This window comes from Hippocampus zosterae, chromosome 6 (assembly GCF_025434085.1).
Source record: "Hippocampus zosterae strain Florida chromosome 6, ASM2543408v3, whole genome shotgun sequence".
Lineage (NCBI taxonomy): Eukaryota > Metazoa > Chordata > Actinopteri > Syngnathiformes > Syngnathidae > Hippocampus > Hippocampus zosterae.
The window spans coordinates 17,955,716-17,979,485 of record NC_067456.1 but is presented as its reverse complement, the minus strand read 5'-3'; the positions used below and the strand labels follow the sequence as shown (position 1 = coordinate 17,979,485).

At 41.5% G+C, this 23,770-nt stretch overlaps 1 protein-coding gene across 2 annotated transcripts in view; it reads right to left on the bottom strand.

Annotated features, from left to right (window-relative positions):
* Window positions 1–23,244, bottom strand: part of pdlim2 (PDZ and LIM domain 2 (mystique)) — a 32,980-nt gene extending 9,736 nt beyond the window's left edge. Inside the window, exons 1-7 of one of the 2 annotated variants that reach the window (XM_052067030.1) lie at window positions 23,142–23,244; window positions 22,966–23,039; window positions 16,036–16,157; window positions 14,135–14,286; window positions 11,519–11,588; window positions 11,107–11,255; window positions 9,193–9,256 (exon numbers count right to left, since the gene is read on the bottom strand). In XM_052067030.1, the coding sequence (XP_051922990.1) occupies window positions 9,193–9,256; window positions 11,107–11,255; window positions 11,519–11,588; window positions 14,135–14,286; window positions 16,036–16,128 (528 nt within the window). In that variant the 5' untranslated portion in view covers window positions 16,129–16,157; window positions 22,966–23,039; window positions 23,142–23,244. Of the gene's footprint in view, window positions 1–9,192; window positions 9,257–11,106; window positions 11,256–11,518; window positions 11,589–14,134; window positions 14,287–16,035; window positions 16,158–22,965 lie in introns of both variants that reach the window. The other variant, XM_052067029.1, reaches the window with a different exon arrangement.
* Window positions 23,245–23,770: the final 526 nt, after the last annotated feature.

Genomic DNA, 23,770 nt, shown 5'->3' with positions numbered 1-23,770 from the left:
CGGGTTTTTTTCCCCCTCAGTGAAAATCCCAACAGTGATCTATGAGACTCAAGAGGAATGCGGCTCAGTAAAGAAAAACAAAAAGGAGGGGAAAAAAAGAAACAATGGCCTCTGAAGGCTTTAATTGCAGTAAACAGAGTACAGCTGGTAAGTAGTTAGATGAGACACACAAAACTGACTGGGAAGAGAACAAAAAATAAAATAATCACTGCTTGGTCCATTGTGTGCAGCTATTAAATGTGCATGATTTCAGACCTACAATGCAACATGCACCATCTGTCAGTCCATCATCAATTATTACAAATATCAATAAAATGGTGCGTGTGTGTGTGTGTGTGAGCGGGCATATGGTTATCAGGCTGCTAGCCAATTCTTCTTGATTTCCATTACTGCTTATATCATTATGCCAAAAGTTGCCATAATGAACAGAAGTACATTCAGAACGTCTGATGATTACATGCTGCAGAAAATGCTAAGCACACACGTACGACAGCACACTCAAGCACAGACTTCTCAAAAGAGTGAATTAAACTGGAAAACATTCTGGAGGCCATCAGCAGTAACATTGCTTATTGCATAATCAGATTTCATTTCAACCTTCTTTGATCAAGGAGGGCCACTTGGTAACACACACTCCTTCCCTGATTACAAATAAAGCAATGGTATAAATGAAAGGTGTAAACATACAAAAGGGAAATTGTACAGTCAGATTGCATGATAAAATACTTTGAATAAAGCAAGGTATCCAACTGAAAACCAGTCCACGCCTAACATTTGGGATTGCAAGAGCTGCAATGGTGACAAAATCATTTTTGGTCACGGGCCCAATCGTAGTTATGGTTTCCCTCAGCGGGCCTCAGTGACGTTGAACACAATGTATGATTCCTCATTATCACATTCGCAACACAATCCAGTTGCTCATCTATTTTGAAAAAGGAATTGTTTAACACACACGCACACGCGCTAGCTCAACATTATTCAAATGGAAGACGATTTTTATTTTGTTGTTTGAGTAAGAAACATGATTTGCAGGCCCGGGCCACATAAGATGATGGGCCGGATGTGGCGTCCGTGCCCCGAGTTTGACAACAGTGAGTCTAGGGTCTGCATAATTGAAGAATAAAGTAAATTTTACACAAGCTGGAATATTATGATGTAAGGCCTTATAAATAAAGAGACAACGACATTGTTCTCTTCTTTGAGCCTAGGATATCCAAGTGACATTTTGGTAAAGTTGATTCAATGCATATCTTCATTGAAAAACATATTTCAAAGTGGAACGATTCGATGCACTCACATGTTTCAAATCAAAATCTATTTTCCAATTCAGTTGCAGTGCAATCAGAAAAAAATAAAGATATAGTTCAATGATTACATATCTGACAATAAAACAAACACAACTGCGCATTACTTTTGTACAGAAAGAATTTTTCAAACACTTGCAGTAGACTTTAATTGGTGTTTTGCAAGAAGCCGAAGTTTTTGTTGTGTGTGTAAAAATCTTTCAGTCAAACTCATCTGTAAATCTGGATTTTGGGACTGAATTGGTGAATTTAAATAAAACACAAAGCAATATAGACATAATACAGTGTGTCCTCTAATTTAATTTGAGCGCAGTAGAAACGGTTTGTCTGCAAAAGCGAACCAAGTATCTGATTACTGACCAGATCAAGAAACAAAAACAGGAAGTAGCAAAGTCAAGCAAGAGCAGCTGTTTCAGATGAAGGCCAATGGATATGCTGGGGATAGTGCCAGTGGAGGGGCCTTCGGTCTTCGGTTTGGCTCCATGCAAGCCACGCTGCATCATCATTACCACCCTGCAGATTCAATTACAGGGCATGGGCCAGCACTGCACGGTACAGATGCTAAGGAAGATTTATTCTGGGATAGTTGGCAATGCCACGAGAAAGTGCAATATGTGTTGATCCACTGTCTCACCACATAAAGTAAAGGATGACCAACAATGAGGTACAGCCAACTTACAAGGCCAAGCAATGAGATGCTAGTGCTACTACTAATGAAAGTGTGAACATACAGTGTTTATTATGCAGCGATTTTCTTTTGTTGGAGGTCCTGAACAAAAAGCCAGAGGCTGGAATCAACCCACTGGTCATCCATTGTGACTGACGGTTCAATCCTTGTAATTATGTCTTAGCACTACCGCATAACTGTGCTCACATTCTGCAACCCAAGAAGCATCAGTTATGTCACAAGTGATTCCAGTCGTTAAAATTCTTTAAAGGTTAACAGTTTCACATCAACTCATTCATACAAGGGTCGAGGTCATATATTTCAGATGTCTCAAATATGGCTACTATAAATTCTCAAACAGGGCACTTTGGACTTGCAAAACCATTATCGTTCATCTGTTAATTATTAGCATAGCATTCTCAGTTGTGCAAGCGTGCCAGGTCTGAACTACGTTCTGCACTAGGGGTAAAGTATTGATTCATTAATGCATGGCAATACAGTACTTCTGGAAGTTCAAATTTCGACTCGGCGACGACTGTGAATCGCAAATCGAATAGAATGGCCTCGTTCACATTCAGGGCCTTTTGACAGTTCAGTGTCATGGAAAAGCAGTAGTTAAAGAAGATGGTACAGAATTTCAAACCACAATAAGAAATACGAACACAAAAACGTATCAGGTCGCCATGTCCAAGCGGTAGACAGAGTTGACGACAGGAGATTTGGTGGTGTTGAAGTCGGCAGAAAATGTGACCGACTCGTACTACGCAACTAGGAATTCTCATTTGATTGAGAAGAAAGAAAGAAAGTGGACTCCGACTATCCATGGGGGAAAGGAACAGGGCCCATGAATTGCCCCAAAAAATAATCATCATCACCATCAAAACATCCAAATAACACTTATTATAAATGAATTGAAAATAAATCAAGGCGCCAGCATTGAAATATGTTGGTATTGGAATATACTAAGGTAATCGGATTTAAAAAATAAATCAAATCTTTGTTAAGTACTGAAGACAAAAAAATACTTCCACTTCATAATGAATAAATACATTGTTGGCTCAAGCCTACAGTACATAATGCAATACTCATTAACATGGAATAAAGTGATGCCAGTACAAATCCCTTCCTGTCTTGATTTGCTGGCCACCCGGGATGAGGCTACTCCTGATATAAACCATCTGTAGAAGATTAGATGCCAAATGAATAGACAACATGGTGATGATCAATGTGTTACCAAGTTCAGAAAAGATGTAAAATGCTACAATGCATTTAAAAAAAAAATAATTAATAGCAGCATTCTAAAGTACACAGACAATGCATCGGTATGATGACAAAAACTGCAAGCACTTTTAGACGTCAGATAAATACTGTCAACATACAGTAGATTTGGTGCTCTGTGCAGGGCCCAAATGTCATTCGTGAACGCTAGCAGAAGAAGCAGTCCATATGTACTTGTCCATGAGATTTTTTACAAAAACTTTGGCGACCGTGACACCGAAGATTAGTATTGGTGGCCATTGTGGTTATACATTATAGATTTAGGGATAGGGAAATCCAAATGTGCCCGAATTCTGCAAACAAATCAGAAAAATGGCATCCTAAAGATGAAATTACGTGTCAATCGGTCTAAGACACACACACACACAAAAAAACTATGATGATGATGGAATGTCCCATCATTTTAGCCAAGCATAGAACAACCTTAGCAATGTGTGCTGCTGGGAATAAGGCACAAATAAACTTAAGTTACAGATGCATTTCCCTTTTGAAATGTTGACAGAGCTCAACCACTTTCATAAACAGCAGTGACGTGTAAAGGCTCATCTTTTCCATCCAACACTCCCACATAAAACTTGCAGGGCCAGTGTCCCATGATTGTGCCAAGGGCTGTACAGCAGGAGGAAATCAAAAGTTCCCCACTTTGCTTTCCCGCTCTAGGAGGGGGGAAAAAATAAAAAATAAAAAGAGGCTGGCTGATAAATTGGGGGATGAGGAGAGGCATGCTGCCTGCCGAGGCTACAATGGCTCCCAAGCTTAACGGCTACAAGTCCATGTCAAAAGGCCTTACTCAGTCCGGTCACAGGGCTCACTGTACACGGAGGAAGAAAAGATCCCTTCAACGTGGCCACTGCCAGCTCAACTACTGACACTGGCTAGGCTTCTGCAGTACGAGAGTGCCAAATCAGTAGCCTCACTCGGAACTAAAATAGAACATGATTTACTGGATTCAGAACCGCAAGCTATGCATTATTATTTAGGCTAGAACGGTAATTGTATTAGTACAGAGCTATTTTGTCATCACATATTACAAAAAGGGACAGGATGTTACACTCTCTGGCAGCATTGAATACTTCCTGAAAAAACACATGCCTAACAATAGATGGACACTTGAAAAAAGTGCCTGGTCTCTAACTCACAACAATCCTTCCAAACTCTTGGTCAGAACAACAATTAAAAAAAACAATAACCCATAAAATGCATCACCATCTATAAGTAATTGTCCAGGCATGTAAGTGTATGACATGAAATTATTCGTATGCATGTCTGATTTGATCTTTATCTTAAACAAGCAATAAGAAATAAAAGTAGGCAAAACAGACTATTCAAAATGTTGAATTCAAGAAGGGGCAGACGTAAGCACAAGCCCCCTCGTTCCAATCCAAATAATTACGTAAAAACAACTCGTGTTTGTGGATGTAAATGTTTGCCAACGTAGATTTATTTGAGGACGAGTGTTGAAGTTTCTCGGGCATAAAGGGCATTTCTTCACTTCTGCAACATCTTGACATTTGCAAATTGGTGTGATGTCTTAAATATGGTTTGGCAAGGTTGTCAGACTCCTTGGTTTCCACAACATTTCACAACCATCCCCCTCTTCTAGCTCTCGTCACACAAGAACACGCCTTGTAATACGTCGGGAAAAGCGGCCCTAGTCGTACACACCCTGAGCCATCACAGCCACTATTGTACACCGCATTTTCTCAGGATACCCAACACCCTGGAAAATGGGGGATCCTGTTGCGCGCATCCCACTTTGCTCACTGAGGGACCCAGAAGAAGTGTGGAAAAGCCTTTTAGGCACTTTTCAAACAGGAGGATCACCTGATATAGTAGTGCCGTTCACCTCTTAGTCGGGGACAGAGGTCCTTGTCATGGAGCTCGCCACAGCTCACACTTACTGAGCTGCAGTGTTCCTGCCAGCCCAAGCAGCATAATGTACAGGGCAGCCAAGGCAAACCTCTTCCCCACGGGGCGCCAATGAAAGAATTCAACTCACTAATCACAGCACTGCAGTGGGATGCTAATCATTTTAAAACCTCAGTCGACAACATTCATGAAAAGGGGTCAGCCAAAACCCATAACTCATCCACCAGTCGAAATGATAGTCCACACTGAAGCCGTCAAGCGCAGATGGCAGTCAAAAATTACATTTCGTATCGAGTTACAGGCCAGAAATGCGAGGAAAAAAAGAAGTGTGGCGCACGAGGCATAAATCGCAAATTGCAGTTCAGTTCAAGACTGGGATGCATCAATTGTACAATGCTGGCAAAGGCACAAACTGTTGAAAGGTTCAAAATTACAACAATAAATGCCAATTATGATCTATTTTGTTGTGGGGATAGCGAGTTGAACTCAAGTTAGAGGAGCAAAGAGATGATTTGGCAAAGAGAAAGAACAATTAAAAATAAGAATGGGTGTAGCTATGAATAATCAAATATGTGAGGCTGTTCAAGACCAACAGCCATGACAGGAGCAAGTTCATTCCAATAGTCTGAGTGTGCGTGCAAGCCTATGCGTGCACGTGTGCGCGCGTGCTAGTTAGCCAATTCAAAATTGCGTTTCACAGTGCTGTCCCGTATGTAGCAGCTTCAGCTTCACAGCTACACCAGTAGGTTGGTTGATAAGCTTGACAAGAAATTTCATTGTAAATTCATTCAAATTAGGTCAACTTAGCTTGACTAAAATGTAATATGGCATCAAAGTCAACTAAAAGTCAAACACAACCAACCTTTGCATGACAAATTCAATGACCCTGCCTCGTCAGAACTATGATCACATTCGCGTCACACACTTACACTTTTCTAACAAGATCAACCAAGCCACCACTCATTTATATCATCTTGAATTAAAATTCCTTGCTGCAAAACCATATTCTCTGCAATCACCTTTTTTTCTTTTAAAATACATTTCTCAGATGCTCCTGAACACATCATCAGTAATGTAACCCGGAGTCCTCCGTTGTTTCGGGTCTTTCAACACACTCCCCTTCGACACCCTCTTCCAGACGACCCAGCCATGATTGATCAGACACGGCTTATGTTCAGGTGGCATTTGCTAACCCTCAAGGATCTCCTCTCCTAATCTAGAGCCATCTCTAGGCTTTCTCTGCTTCCTCTGTGATGGTCCTGATGGCTCTTCTACTCTCCACTCCGGTGATGACCGGCGCACTCAAGGTTTAATAATGATTGGCCCACAAATCCTCTGTAGCCAACCTCGATAGGCATACACTTCACCTTCCAGACCTGCTTGCGACAGTCTGAGAGCAGTTCTTCATGTTTGATGTTCTTCCTCTTGTGGGCCACATCCAGGCAGTCCTCCCATGGGACAGTCGGCTTCAACAGGATCATGGTTTTCACCACCTCTGAAACCAGGAGGATGTCTGGCCTCCGAAGGGGGTTTTGGTAATGTGCTGGGGGAACTTGAGTTGTTTATCCAAGTGGATAGACAGCTGCTAGTCTTTCGCAGGAATTGTGGTGGGTTTCTGGCTCCTACGGTGTTTTGCAACTGCTCTCCAGCCTTCACGAAAGTGATCGTATGGGTGGTGGTGCGGGACTGTCTGCTGCTGCTGATTCCCACACAAATGGCTTCCGCGATGGGTTTCAGAACTTGATTGTGGCGCCAAGTATACAGACTTTGCCCAAGAGCTACTGGACTGCAGCTCAATATGTGCTCCAACGTGCCCCTTGCTGGGCACTGTGGGCAGTTGGGAGACTCATGTTTTTTCCGGAGATGGAGAGGTTTGATGGGCTGGTCTGAATGTTGTACACTGCCTGGACAACGAACTAATATGGAATTGCCATCTTTGCAAAATGGCACTCTGGAAACAGTTTGACAGACTTGTGGCCATTTAACTCAAACCCTCTCTGGAGGTCTGTTCTGAGGGATTGTTTGCGGCACTTGGGAGATTCTTGGCTCTGTGGGGCATTTCCAGGCCTGGCTCCTCCTGCATCTCACCAGGTAGGGTACCTGTGCGTTGTGTCACTTGCTCACCCTCATCCAGTCTGTTCCTGGTTGCCACTGGTTTCTCCAGCAAAGTGATTGATAAAATATATCTCTCAGTTGCTCCTGAACACATCACTTATGAAATCTGGAGTCTGTGGGTGTTCTCAACAATAGACATCCTCTTCCAGGCCACCCGGCGGTGGTTGAACATACCCGGCTTGTGCTGAAGTAGCATTTGCCCCCTCCCATGGATCACCTCTCCTCATCCAGAGCCATCTCGAGGCTTTCTCCGTTTCCGCCGTGATGTTCCTGATGGCTCTTCTACTCTCCACCCCCCGGCGATGCTAGCGTACTCAAATTTTAACCCTGGTCCGTTACGTCATCCCCGTTTCAATCCGCTGCCTCGGGTATCTAAGCATCACTTATCTCACTTCTTTCAACCTTCAATAGATTCAAGTTACAAGGGCATGTTGCAAAGTCGGAATGCCCCAACTCCACTTGAACGTACAGAACAACGGGCCACCTAAACCCACGTTTTCACCACTTTCTGTCCTGTGTGTAAAACATTTTAATGCGGGATTAGTGGTTCGGGTCGAGAGTGGTAATTTGACTAGCCGACTGAGTCACTGCCCACGCCCCTGTGTGTTAAAAGCAATCGCCACTGTCATGCTGACGTGACGAAACACCTAGTTATCTTACTGTCACCTACCCGACTGTTGTTGTGACACGCACTTTAGCAAGCTCTCTTTGAAAGGCAAGAGCAAATAAATACCAGCTCTACTCCTCGATGTGGTAACTGGCAGTGTGAAAGTGGCTAGCGCATCAGGATCCCGTTTAATTTGTTAAAAACAAAGCATCCCAAACTCCAGGAAACATTTTTTAGATGAACCTTTAGCCTGCAGCCTCCTAGAAGGAACACTCACACGTTTTGAAGTTCAAACCTCTGCATATTTATCTTAGTTTATGAAGTGTCCACAAGAGTTATAAAAAGGTCTGGAATTCCTTCTGCCATTACAAGGGGTCTTGTATGTTTTTCCTGCTCTGTCATCTCACATGTTCAGTCTTTAGTGAAGCCAAGCGTGCACACATAGCTGAAATAATTCACAATGAACTTTCCCACAACATGTTCTCTCTTAAGCTCACGAAAGGCTCTCCAGATGCCCAAGTCACCCTCGTTTTGATTTTGTTGCTAGAACTGTAAATAAGCATGATAACCACAAGTCTCCCCTTTTAAGTATTTGACCGTTTAGAAATGACCTAAAGTTAAGGTCATTGATTTTATCACAAATATTTTTGAACTGCCGTCTAGCTTGACTGTGAAATATTTCAATAAGAGTTATGTTTCTTGTTTGCACACTTCCTGCTATAAAAATGTTTAAACTTTTTGGGGGATCTTGTTGTTATAATAAGATCCTCATGCAACACTGACAGTCTAGCATCACACACACAATGTGCTTGGAGTTAAAGACGAAAAAATAAAACATGTCATTCACTTCTAGAATGGGCAAATCTGTTGAAACAAAACAGATGTAGACTTTATGATCACAACAAGAATACAGTAGAGGCATGTCCAGCACATTGTACTGTACAAACCTGTACCGCAGCATCAGGCTACATATAGGGACGAACGTCAACGTTTCACTCATATCATGCCGATGAGATAGTATGTTTAGGATCAAACCATCCAGTCATCCATACATTTTCTAACAGTTATCCTGTTCAGGGTTAGGGGTGAATTAGTGCCTATCCAAAATGACTTTGTGCGAGGCGGGGTACATCCTGAATTAGCAGTGAGTCATTCGCCGAGCACATATACGGTAGACAAACATACATGTCTGGAATGTGTGTGGAAGCTGGCGTACCTCGAGAAAACTCACGCAAGCACAGAGTGAGTAAGACTGAGCAAAAATTCAAACCAGGAACATTTTGGACACGAGGCAGATGCAGTAACCACTTAGAATGCTTCAAAAAGAACACAAGATGTTGACAGAAACCAACCTGCGAAAGTGCCCTGGACAGTCTGTAATTCTTATCCTCTGGGGACCATGAACGCAGATGGACACTACAAGGAAAGCAAGTAATAAGTGATGCTTGTGTATTAGGGCAGAAATATGGACAATAGATCATGTTCCGACTCTTCTGGGTATACTTTTTAACTTTGGGATCAAATTTTGTAAATGACTGTGAATGTGTTGATTATGGATTCAATGTTGCTAGCAATCGCATTTGCAGTGAGACGTAAACAAAGTGCAACAATGTCATCCAAAATCGCAACCAGAATAATTTTTTTCTAATACATTTATACTCATGGGCACTTCAAACGTTGCAGAAAAGACTAATAATTAAATATGATAAAAGTAAATGCATTTTTTAAAAATGAAGGGCCAAACAACTTACTGAAGCCAAACATTTGACCTGTGGGCCTATAAAGTTGTCGTGCAGAGTCCACAAATGGCCAGCATACAATAAGTGTGGTGAACGTTCCACATTCTGCTTTTGTTAAAGTGACTGCAAATGGAGGAATGTGATATCCTATGCATATCCTTTGTTACTACAGTATAAGCTTGTGGCTCCACTTTGTTATTCTCACACCTATTGACACTGGATGCTGCAGCGTCACGGGAGCACTTTGCCCACTTTTAATCCTATTCAACTTGTCAAACAGAACACTTTTCACAAAGCATCAACTATTGCCAGATGAATACAGCTAAAGGAGCTTTAAACAGATGGCCTAACAACGTTCTTTCAGGATGATGCAACTCGAATCTCTCCAAATGTTTTACCATGATCAATTATCATTGTACATTAGAAAGAATTGTGAGTGAGCAACGATAAAATGTGATTTGTTCAACTCCTATGAACTCCAGGAATCCTACACAAGGTTTAAAAATGCAGACCCCAATTTCCAGATTTCTCTGTCATAGCTGATTAAAATATTTGTGACATTGGAGAAGGAGTCCACGAAACACCAATAAATGAACACCGAAAAAGGCGTTAACCTGCGTATACAAATGTCAATGATTAATGAAACTACTAATTCATAATTTCATACAGTTTTAGTCAAAATAAAAAGTTTCACTTTAACTATTTTTTCCCTAGTACGTCTGAGGCCTTGACGATGAAGTCATTCCAATTGCATAACATTCAAAGGCATTATCAACACTATTCAGTAATCCATCCAGTTTCTGATCCGCTTTATCCTCACAAGGGTCGCAGGGCGTGCCTATCCCAGCTGTCTTTGGGCAGTCGGCAGGGGACACCCCGAACTCGGTGCCAGTCAATCGCAGTATTGTATAATATTGTATAATATTCAGTAAATTTCCAACTCCTGATTACAAAAACTTTTTTGTTCCAAATTCACAGTGTAGAGATTGCCACAAACAAATTAATCATGATGACTGATTTCCGCCATCTAGTCAAAAAATGTTTACTTTTAATTAAACACAAAGAATCTGTTTTCAAGGAGGACTCAAGAAATCTGATATTTACTGTCGAGTATCTGAAAATCCGAGCATTTTGACAATTTTTTTTAAACATACACCCATCGATTGTCAAAATCAATTTGATAATCGATTAGCTGTCAGTAAACCGTAGCACCTCTAGTGACTATTTAAATATTATGGAATTAACTCTTAATTTGTGCCACTCTGCCATTTCATGTTTCGCCTCAATTCATGGGAAATTGGCTGGCAACCAAGCCTCGTGTCCGAAGACAGCTGGGATAGGCTCCATATATGGATTAGAAAATGGATGGATGGAATTCATAGGGAAGTTGTTATCCTAGAAATCACAGCCGCATTAAGCATAATTTCATAAAGAGCACATTCACATTTGTCTGACTATGATTTTAGGGTATCTGATACAGTACAAGTAAACGTTAAGACTGACACAAAAATTCAGGGGAGCTTTTACCTCCTGGTGGTGGTGGTTGTCAATGTCTCTTTCTTGCAGTCAGGACTGTCAAGAGGTTGTGAATACGGCACAGGTGACAGTGATGCAGGGCTGGATATGCTGTACTGTCGATAGTTCTGGTTTTCGTCTCGACTTACCATTACTGCTTCCTACGAATCATAGCATTGAGGGACAGTTCGTAAGCATTGGATTAATATTCTCTCATTCAATTTGTTGCATTTTGAGTTCACAGTTGCTGTGCACCCACAAGGACATCAAAACAGTACTTTTTATGACCAAAAAAGTAAATTATACCAAAACAACCCCAAAACAAAACTGATTTGTGCATAAATGTGATTTTACAGATTGTGTTGGGCATCAGAGTATACCTTTCAAGGAGACAGATGACAGAAACAAAAAAAATAAATCCGACCTGAAAGTGCCCAGTGAGCTGGTCAGGGGTGCTGATACCATTTGTCTGTTTTGGATTGGACAGTGCACACCTAGAGAGACAGAAATCCACAGGTATCAATCGAAGATCAGCACTTGGTTATGTAGGATTTAAAGTTAGCTTCAAAATGTATTTTCAATCCGACATCTTTTAAGAACAATGATGTTAAAACAATGACTGCTGAATAAAGTTAAATAATACAGGTTATAAGTTCTTATTACATTTTTACCGACTGGAATATCGTTTAGAATGACACGATGGAAAATGTTTGAACTGCTTTGGATAATGTTCAAGCATGTCCGTTGGCATGAGACTGCGTGTCTCTTTCAAAAATATTCCTCTGACAGCTCGCCTCTTTCCAACTACTGCAGTCCCTTTTGCTTTAAATAAAAACACATTCTGCAAGCAATTTAATGATTAAATTTTGAGGGGGGGGGGGGGGCAGCTCGGTGGCCAATTCAAACACACAGTGCCCCGCTAGATGCAGGCCTGGAGGATGACAGGCTCTCAGTCAAGCCTGAGGTACTGTAATGAGGCGAACAGGAAAGCTTGAATGCCTGTGGTAAATCACGCAGAAACACACCAACTCTCATCGCTATTCTATGTGTAGGGAAGGGATGACAAGAAAAGGAACAAGTATAGAAGCTGAAAAATGTTACTTCTCCAGAGGACATTAGAAAAACATCAGTGCTTTGAAATGGGATCACTCAATCTTGTTTCCTGAAAACTGACCCCCCCCCCCCCCACCCCCGCCTCTATCTTCACCAATGTGACGGGACAAGTGGTGGCCAACAGACAATACCATGTATTGCAGGTTAATGATTACATTAGTGTTGAGTCTATGAGCACCGATCTCTCCATTACAAAGATAAATGTGTCAAATACAAAAAATGCTGAGTGTCTCTTTCCATCATTGAATTTTATTAAAATAAAGCAGCACTTATTAATTTAAGTCTCTCGTTGGTGTCATTAAGGGGACCTGCCTAAGGCAGAGTCCTCAGATGTGTACAGAAGACGTCCTCGCTCTCATAAACTGAAATATTAATTGCTCAGGCTTGAATGAAGGGCAAACAGTTCCACACCAACTAGATCATACTATGTGGTTAAAATTGAAATATATAACGAGCATGTATTTTGAAAATTTGCACACATTTTCTTTCTCCATTTAAAGTGACATTTTTGTCATACAACTTGTGACAAAGTGCGTGGTCCTGTGCCCCCCACCCATCACCCAATAGTACTGATGAAACATTGTGGTCCTCCCTGCAGCATTTAAATTGGCCAGCGCTGATATTTGCTTGGAAGTCTTCCCAAAAAACATAATACACAGTATTAAACATATCGGTGTTCTGACTGGATGAAATCAAGAATCAGTCCATTTGATGGCACCTTCCAGAGAGTTGTGTTGCGCAACGGTGTTCTACGGGCAACGAAAAACACCCATTTCACATGAACACGCCTCACTCGCCTGCTAAGTTGCTGTCAACCGTGATCTCACCCATCAGACAGCAGTGTCACGGATTCTGTGGCTAAAATAGTTGGGCATTTTTAACATTCCATACCAGTTCCACGCCTGGAAGTTATTCAGGTGCAGTTCAGCCAGACAATAAAATGACTCAAAGAATGGCAGAGATGTAAGTTGCACGGAAACCCAATGAATGTGTTCTTGCTTATACTAGTTGTGACCCAAGTGAGGTCAAAATGCACTGCGACTTTCACATTTCAAAGGGTGTAACAAAGAACTTCAATAGCACAACATGCTAAATAGATGACTTCAAATGGTTATGCACCTCAAAACAAACAACTCCAAACACACGCTGTACATGCACAGGGTTGCAAGAAACAAAGCCCCTTTTCAGTTTTCAGGAAACAAGATTGAGTGATGATTGTTCAAAGTGCCAATGGTGCCAGCCACATGTTGAGTCGGAAAAGAGCGTGCTTCCAACTAAACCAAGATCAAAATGTAAACATGAAAAATGTGTGCGGCGGTGCTACAAACCTCTTTTTTGCAGCACCGCAGTTTAATGTATGTGCAAGACACAACCACAGACAGTAGCAGTGTCCTTCTAGCTCAGCGGGAGACACAAGATCAGCAATACACACACACGGACATTGGACACCTCAGGAGATAACATGTGAAAGTACTGTATATGTGTGTGTGAGCGCTTTCTAACATCTGGCTGAAACCCCTAAGAAGGCAAGACGATGTTGAAGAAGGATTGGGGGAAACAGTGAAAAGAAATGGAATAAATGGAAGGCCTTCTATTAAATTTGCAGCCAAGCGCGCAGGCCAGACTGAAAGAAAACCCCTTTGGGGCTCCAAACACGTTTGTTGGAGAACCAGGGAAAACAACAATGTGGCTCCAATTCAAACTGGTATTTCCTCTGATGGCAATCACTTGTTTTGTTTGTGCAGTGTTTAAATGATGACTAAAACACAAAACAGTGGAAGGACTGACTGTAATCTTGGCATTAAATGAGGGAGGCCTATGAACTGGGAAAAAAACCCCATCTGAGTACACATTATCTGTGTAGTTTAAATGCTAAAAACAGCCGCAAGAATGTGGAGATCATAATGTTTTGATTCATGGTGCATACCTCTCCACCATCAGCTGCAGATGGGTCTTGGAGTTCTTGATTTTGTTCTGGGCTTCTGCATTTAGCATGTCAGCAGTATTTTCCCCATTGATGGCCAAGATGACATCACCTGGTTTGAGAGCTGCTTGCTCCGCTTTGCTACCTCCGTTGACCTGTTGAAGAAGAAAAAAATGAAGAATTTAAAATAGATGCTCTAATCTAACCCCTAATTGTTTAACAAGTGGCTGTGCTGACAACTTGTCAATAAGAGGGATGGAGCATTAGCAAATGCGTAACTGACAGAAGACAAAGTTAAGTTGTTTCCACAATGTGTCATGCCTCTGATCCATTGGTGTACTTGCTGTACTAACAGAAGACAACCAATGACACATTGGGGGCGGGGGAGAAGAATTACTAAGTTTAACGCGACCGGTTTATTTCAGGCTGTGTCATGCTTTTTTAAGCCAGCAGTCTATTATACCAACTGTCAGGAAGACGCAGTTGACACAGCTATGAACATGCAGAAAAAAGTGGAACTTCAATCAACGGTAGAACGATTGATAGACGTCCTTTGGGAGAAGTCCTGAGTGTGACAGACTTGCTGGTTTGACCTTTGCAATTACTGTGCACTCCCTATACATCAAAGCCAATGTCACACACCACCACATCAGTGGAAATTCCACTTTAATTGGAGCAACCGTTTTGAAGCCTCACACAAGACTTATACACAAAGGCTAAGATCAACGGCTTAATTGTAAAATTTGTGGCCTGACATTTTCGGTAAAATGTACAAAAAAAAAGTGAGAAAGGGAAGAGGAGTGAACAAAGAATGCAAAACACTACAAAAAGGTTCAGTCTCCCCCAAAAAAATGTCTGCAGAGAGAATGCCAGTCACTTTGGCCAAGTAAGAGGGCAAAGAGGCCATGCCTGGGGCCCTTCAACAGGCAATTAAGTGTTGCTGCGGTGATTCACATGCCTGGATTAACGACGTGCAGTCCGATAAATTATTGTCAATCAAGTCTTTGACCAAGCAAAACAAGAAATCACTATTATTCAGGCAACTTGAATGAAATACTGAATCCATGTCAGTGCCAAGTGCCAGCAGGTTCACCTCATCAGCCAGACGGCTTCTCAACAGCAGTGGACAGACCGGCTGTCCGTCAAACTGGACAATGCCAATCGGTTTCAATGAAGAGCTTTTCCCTGTTACAGCTGAACTTGGCGAGACTTCAGAAAGGACGTTTGATATTTGCGACTCGTGTTGTTGAATGGGCAGCGGTAACAAAATCTAACCGAGAGCCCAATATTTGTGCACAGTCACGCAAACCTTTTCAAGAGGGGAAATGATGCATGTTTTACAAGTAAAAGGAGATTGAAACTGTCACAGGTTTCTACCAAATTTATACTCTGTGCTGAAGAGCTTGCTGGGGATTGTAGGGAAATGCACAATGTGGCAGCGGGATGCTAAGTGAGCAGAGCTGTACGTCTCCTGCATGCAGACATATTCGACACTGCAAAAACAAAAAAATCTGGTCTGCAAAACAGTAAGCTTATGTGAATTACTGGTACATGTGGTACATGCATGTTATCAATGACAGAAACGCATATCCGTATCCAAACACATTTAACTGTGCACGCCAGACCAGCAGCAACTAACCTCCCACCTCAACTTCCACTGTAACTGTAATCAGTGGCTTCCTTCTAATGTAATCTACTTCCATTCTATTCTAATGGTTTTGCCTTGCAAGGAAATAGGTAAGAGACAGCCTGTGAATTCAAACAAAGACAAGAAAAGGGACGTCGTGAGGAGGAAATTGACTTTGCATGGCATGCCATTACAGTCTGTGTTTTGACAAAAAACAGAGGATATGGTTTGATAAGGCGAGAAGAGGTTCAGCGGCAGGGCGAGTCTCGACAAATACCTTAGATACAATTATGGCCTTTTTGAAGTCCCTTCCTCCAACTATTCTGAAGCCCCATGGCGATGGACCAATCAAGTTCACAGTCAGTGCCATTGATCAGTCTGGCACACACTCTTGAGAACCTGAAATCAAAATAAAAGGCTGTTAATTAAAAGGCATTGCTATATGTGTACCGAACTTTTTTTTTTTTAACTTGAACATTTGCCGTCATTACTTTACATTAGACTCATCAAGTGCAGACACTGAGCATTGGAATCTGACGTTCACCTACACTGGACTAAATCGTTTTGACATCAACTGCATATCCGCATCAAACAGGAATGGGAGGAATCTGGAGGTGAGCTCGGAACACATGACAAACATTATTCAAGAATTTGCAAAGGTAAATCGTTTCAATAAATCTAAATGGACACTTGAGCCAAGGAAAATAAATGCATGTTGTTAAAGCACTGGAGCGTGCTTCTATGCTATGGGCTACAGTAACGCTATTATCTGCACATTTTTATGGGCCAGGGCTTGCGTAGCAGAAATCACATGTGGTTGACCGAGTTATGCAAAGTGTACAATATGACAAAGTTAAACTCTGCTTTTTGCTCATGACGCTCACATTATTTGGACGTATAGAGACTTTTGGCATCTTGTAAACAAAGAGTTGTATATCTAGAGTGTACGCATAACCATCTTGTATGGAAGCAAATAACAAAGGATACCTGAAGTTACCTGTCTCTTTCTGAACATAAGATGTGGCCGCACTGTTACTGTTATGAAGCAGTGGTGCCAATTAATTTATTGGAATTACCTCCTCACTGACTCTTAGCCTTGGCAGGTCTGCTGGACGGAGTGCCAATGTGAAAGAACGAGCCACTTTCACACAGTGGTTAATTTTTGTATTTGGCAATGTCATTCAACGCATCGCTCACGAGTGTAATTAGGTAGCTCAGTGATGAAATGTTGCATGTGATAACGCAATGGAATGTTTATGGGCACTCGCTTTTAGCGTGCGTGGTGCGTGTTCAGGTGAAGAAATTGTTCCATTAGCCACTGGTCACACAAAGATTAATGGTCGGCACTTATTTGTCGGCACAAATAAGAGTCGGCACTTGTTCATGTGTCGATGCACTGTTAAAATGATTTTATACCACATTCTGCGCTCCGCAAGTAGAAACCAACAGCTGGAGACCAGAAGTACATGATGGCCAACAAAGGCTGAAGACTGTCTATGTTGGTCATTGGTCGTCATTCTAACAAAAAAGCCCTTGACCTTTCAGTACAGTACAGGTTCACTCCATAAGAAAAATTTGCCCCCAAAACGATCTGATTTTATCATGGCAATAAATATGCAGAATAAAAATACAGTGATCCTCACTACTTTGTGATTCACATATTGCGAATTCAGTGCATCGCGGATTTTTAAAAAATACTCATCCAAACCCCCCCAAAAAACCGAAAATGCCACAAAAGGTCCGTGAGAGGCAGCAAAACAACAGCAAGTCACAGAGGGCAACATATACAGTACTACATGTATATTTCATGTTTACAGTATTTTGTTATGTATACACTAACCTAACTTATACATCTTTATATATGTACACACACACACACACACACACACACACACACACAGAGACAGAGCGAGAGAGAATTAAGTAATGTTAATTACTACAAACTTCTACATTTGTTAATTTGTTAATTACTTCTACATGCATGTAAACCATTAAATTTGGCCTTATAAATATTAAATATACTCATACACATGTAGATATACGTGTACATCCATCAGGGGGGTTCTGTTCCCCATTCACCGCGATAAGCGAGGAATCACTGTAATTCAAATTCTTAATCCGTGTGGTATTTTGAAGAAAGCATGCCTCAGTTGTGCTTATCATATACAGTACAGTGCAGTATACCAATATGCCAAAGTTTGTGGATAGGCACAGCTCTGCAAAAAAGGCAAGTTTTGCCAAGCAAAAACATAACGCACTTCAATAATTTTTCAATTACCGGTATACAGCCATCTTGGCCCAACATTACAGCTAAATGTGTACCCAGTTGATCTACAGTATTTCAGTTTTCATAAAATTGTACTTAGTATGCATAACTATTGAAGCAGTACAAAAATATCACGTGGGCCAAGTAAAACCTTGCCGCATTTGCTGCACCCAAACGGACATCATAGAGACATTGGAACGGTTTTAAATTGGGAAAAGACACACGGTTTATTTTAGCTTAAAAAGCTTTTGTTTTGATGTCAAATAATGGCAATTATTGTATATTCACAATTTGAAGACAGGACCTACAAAAGCATAAACCAATTACTACAGAAGCATGTCACAAATTAACATTCAGAGTGATCCACAGCAATAGAGGCTAAGTAATACATGCATGTTGACCATGTGTTCGATAAAGAATTATTTTTACCCAGGACCTCCACGAACAAAAACAAAGCCAATAATTACAGACATTTCATACATTAATATTCTATTAAAACTTCAGAAGATGAATAGTGTATAATTTAAAGTGAGTGAGGGAAATATCAATCATAAAAAGCTTGGAGCAGTGATGGGCAACTGGCGAGCAGCCGACGCTCCGAGTGGCCCTTGATTTAAACACGTTTCCTCTAAAAATGGCGGAGCGCCGAAATCAAGGCTATGCTGCACTTTTTTTTTTTTAATTCAACAATTATTTTCTGTTTTGTGATTTTAGGGGGAAAATATGTATTGCAGGTTTATAACCATATTATTTGGGTGGTTTACCCGAGGTGTAAAAAAGCAATTGGTTTATGTTCTCTTAGGAGCTGTTACACAGGAGAGAAGAAAAAAAAAACACAAACCCATGACTGCACTGAGGGAAACTGGCTACTGATCAGGTTCAAGTTGCACTTGCAAGTGACAAAGTGCTGCACTGTGAAATTTATCCGGCTCTCGCACACTATTGGTTCAGTCATATAAAAGGCATCTCCATAAAAGGTGACTTGTGTTCTGGTGACCTCTAGCTATTGCTGCCACACCACTTTAGACACAATACAACACATTCAAACAATAGGAGGAATTATTGTCATGAAATCATCACTTGGCTCGCTGTTCAGCATCAGCTGAGCCGCACTGTGGACGATGCAAATGGGGGAGGAACATGCAGCTGTTTTGAAGAACTTCAAGGCAAACATCGCCATTCTTAAACCTCCAAATTTATATGCATCGATCGACAGTTGTGTAAATGAATTCATTATGACCATTATCTAGTCATATTCCTCTTTGATTCTCCCCTCTTTCATTTATAACTGCTTCAAGTGTATGCAGAAAACAGGTTAAGATTGCACGACTGTCTGTGTCTTATGTTGTATTATTTTGTCATTTTATGTTAACTGTTCGGTTGATGGTGATGCGGGTACCCGCAGCGGCTCGTCTCTCTCCGGTGGTTGAGAGGAAAGAAATGTCATCTGTGCTGTATGGTGCACAGAGCACATTTGACAATAAAGTTGACTTGAACTTGAACTTACAAAGGTCACTGGCATGCTGGAGTCTATCCCAGCTGTCTTTGTTCAGGAAGCGGGGTACACCTTGAACTGGGTGTACTCACAATCACACCTCGGGACAATTTTGAGTGATGCATTAATCTGCCATGTGTGTTTTTCGGAACGTCAGAGGAAACCGGAGTAGATGGAGAAAAGCCACACAGGTGCAGGGAGAACATGCAAACTCCACACAAAAAGGCTGGAGCCCAGAATCAAACTTTGGACCTCTGCACTGTGAGGTGGACGTACTAAGCAGATATAGTATATTAGAAATGTATTTTCCATTAGGTATTATGTATCTCACACAGGTGTTGTTGAACTATTATGTTGCTCCAGTGTTTAAAGAACATGAGCCAAAAGATCTTGCACAGGTCATCACTTTGCTCTATTTATGTCACGGGGGCATTCTCACTTGTAAAGTAGAATTTCAGTCAAATGAAACAATTATGAGGGCTTTTCCCTTCAAGGTAAAACATGAAAAGGAGGTGTAAGGAAGACCAGCGGGCTAAGCAAAACTTCAAGTTGCTGCTTCAACATGCAGAGAGCCTTCAGGGTTCGACAAATACAACTTTTGTCTTCCCCAAAAAATATTGCATCTTGGTGACAATGCTGAATTTGAGAGCAGTCTGTTCATATAAAATCACAAATTTATATCTGTTACTCTACACGCATTGTTTGGAGTCAACTATTTCACGGCAGATAGAAAAATGGAGGAGGCTGAAAAACAAGATTTGACTCTGATAAGAAATACTTGGAAGTCATTTTGGCTCGTACCAACAGAAACAAAACTTAACTCGCATTTGCTGGAACGTGTAATGGGTGCAGAGTGAGTCAAACTTGCTACCACAAGTCCGTAGATGAGTATGTAATGGCCAAGAACAGTAGGCATAATAAAAACGGCATTCTTCAGGGTCATTAACTTTGATTTGCATCTCATACATTTACATTGACCAAACGTGTGTCTGTAAACTGCCCCCCGCCCCAAAAAAATAATAGCAATAAATAAGTGAGCTGGTGTTAACAGATTCTCCATTAGGCTGAATGTAGCTGTGTAATTAGTAAACATCTTTGGGAGTGAATGAGTTACATAGGATTGACAATATTCTCTCTCAAATACAACTTTCTTTTTTGGGAATTTGAAGGATCTTCTGTATCATTATTTGGCCTGTTGGCCCTTTTCAATGAAAATCATCCACACACATTTTGCTTTGTTTTGTTTTTAGTCATTTTCAAGCCAAGTCAGCTTCTATTGTCAAATACGCTCGATGTGTAACATGCAGCACAGATGAAATTACTTTCCTCTCTTAACTACCGGTACTCAAATCACATTTTGCTAGCTTGTGAGCTTACTTTTGCCCATATATCATGCGACTGAGACGAGCGTCTAGACAGGAAGATGCACCTGATTTTTGGAAAACGGGTCTATGGTGTGGTGGATAGGGATGCCCTGTTTTACACGCAACTTGACATGAAAGTCCAGCTAAACTTTCTAGATAAAACTGAATGGTGATTTGGGTTTCAAATTTTGGATGAGTATTACACAATGCATGTATGAAAAAAAGCGCACACGTGCATTCATGGTTACAAAAAGAAAAATCAGCAAAATGTAGGACAATTAAAAATTGGAGGAAATTCAAATGAAATCAAATAGCCCAATTTGGAAAATAAGAGTTATTTGTTATAAAGACTACAAGATGAGTTGTACACCACAAAAATGTTGCAGGTTGATACTGAGGAAAGTAGACACACCGAGAGTTTTTGAGTGACTGAGCAAACAGACATCTGGATAATACACTTTGCACATTTAAATGCAAGGCAGCCAAAACACAGACATGTACATCAACACTTACACCTTTTCCCTGAATGAGGGTGTTTGTCTTTGTTTGCACAAAAATCCACAGGGTCAGAATAACCCCCAAAAGCATGGCTGATTAACATAACAGATGCTTCATACTCAACTGGGAGGCCCGCCCGGGCTTTGACAGCGGTGCAGCGTGGCGGCGCACTGCGCTCCGACAGGTCGAAACCTACCGACAACTACACACCCACTGAATAAAACAAGAGGAATGCAACCACAAGCCTCTCCCTGGATTGTGTGAAATAACGTTCATTTTATTCATTCATCACACCCCTTTGGTCATTTTTAGCTGCAGTCGCCAGGGAGATTGGAAAATATCAAACAATAACAAAACAGGTCTTAGGGGGTGTTGAGTGAGGAGTTGACACATGTTTATACTATGGCTCATGTGTCATCCAGAGTACCGGTAATCACAGTCAGTGACATACCTGTGAATTGTGCGGGCTACGCCCTTCTACAGGGAAAGCATGCTACAAGATGCCACGATATTACAATTATCGTTTGGCCTGGAGCTCTCCTACCAATCTAGTTTTAATCAGAAAATGACACACCTTGGCTTCACTGATTTGCCCCTACTTCCCCCGTGTTTTCACTCTTCACGCAGCAAATGCGCTGCACTGAACTGTTCAGCAATCTCTGCACATACCATCCCATCTGACTTTGTTCAATACATGAAACCTCTCGAATGATCTCGCATCAATGGGGAGACTCTGCCCTTTCAGTCATGTTTGACGCTGGGTGAGTTAAAAGCTCTTTGAAGCGGTGGAAACATATTTGGCATTGGCATTACACGATGTGTTGTTTCTGGGAAAAACCATGTGACGTGCAAGTAAAAAATAAAAATCACAGTGAGACAGGAAGAAACTTTGATCACTCAAATATGTACTGATAAAACTGACTTCCTGATAGAATGTACATTCCACCCAGATAAAAGCCACAGCACTCTCTCTTTTTTGCAGTTTTGGAGAGTGATTATTCACCAGTGGCAAAGTAACACTAGGATTGTTAGTTCCCAAACCTGAGCTGCTGAGGTGCAGTCATGTCTAGACACTTTTTTTTTTGTAATGAAAGAGAAAGAGAAGCAGGAAGAAGCCTGCTATTTGAGAGCTCTCACCACCAGTATTATAGGGTGAGGAAACAACGTGGTGAAAGTGTCAAATACTGGCATATATAAATCTAGCACCTGGTCCAAACTCCAGGCCCTCCACAAATCATTTTGACCGCCTAGTGTGCACAGGTAGCCTCAGTACTCATCTTTGGGAGCTGGGCAAGTGGAGGCTGGTGCACCTTGCGGGGGCAAAGGTGGTTTATTATTCCAATAAATTACAGCGATTTACGCCAGAATACTTCCTTGTTCAAAAATCGTCATATCTCGTGTCAATATTCTGTAAAATGACACCCTCCTTCATGAGCTGAGTCAACACTTAGATTAACAATGACAGCAAACATTCTGAACACAACGCGTCGTGATCAAAGATGAAGCGAATGGCAAGTTGTAATAAATACTTCAGGTCCAATGATGATGTTTAATGTTGGGGAGGTTCAGGAAAAGTTTACTCACCTATATGAAGTGCTGCGTTTCAGTGCCGTGGGTCGTCGTCTCCACCTGAAGTCTATTTGCGTCAATAAGCAAGTCTGTTTGAAAAACGGAATTTTGGAGGTGTAAAGCTGGCGTAAAGAGCAGCTGTAACGGAAGTTGTACAAGACAGTACAAGGAAGCGTCAACTCGAACTCCACCTGTGGCTGCTAGCCCGGCGTTCTATCAAAAGGGATGAGCTCCCACTGCCATGTGCTCCGACCAAAATAAAGGCTTTGTCAACGGCAGCAACCCGGGGCGTGTCACACCGCAGGGGCGGGAGGAGACCAGGGTGTCGCCCCGGTGACGTTAATTGAGCCATTTCGCCCACAAAACCACCACGTCTGCTTTCAGCGACCTTACGCCACCTGCTGACGGGCAAGAGAAACGCGCGCGTGTTTCCTTGCCAAGTCACTTCCTGTACGTCATCTAATTGGAAGATTGGTATCACGACGCTCACAGGCGCAGTTTGCTTGGGAAGCGTTCTCAAGGAAGGAAATTTGTTTTTACTGCATCGCATCCAGTAAAAATGATTGAATAACCATGACTGTCGTATTGGTGATTGTCAAGTGACATAGGAAATATTTCTGATTCTTCCTCTATGAACCAATTGTTTTAGAACCATGTATTCAAGTGAGAGACTGTGCTTGTATTTTTTTTAATCCATAATTTTTATTGACAGTTCTATCTGTGTGGTTTAAAAGACTCATAAAAGGTTCGCCATATTTGGGTGTAATTTTAGGATGAACCTACGATTGTACTACCGATTGATTCCCAACCAGGGTGCTCT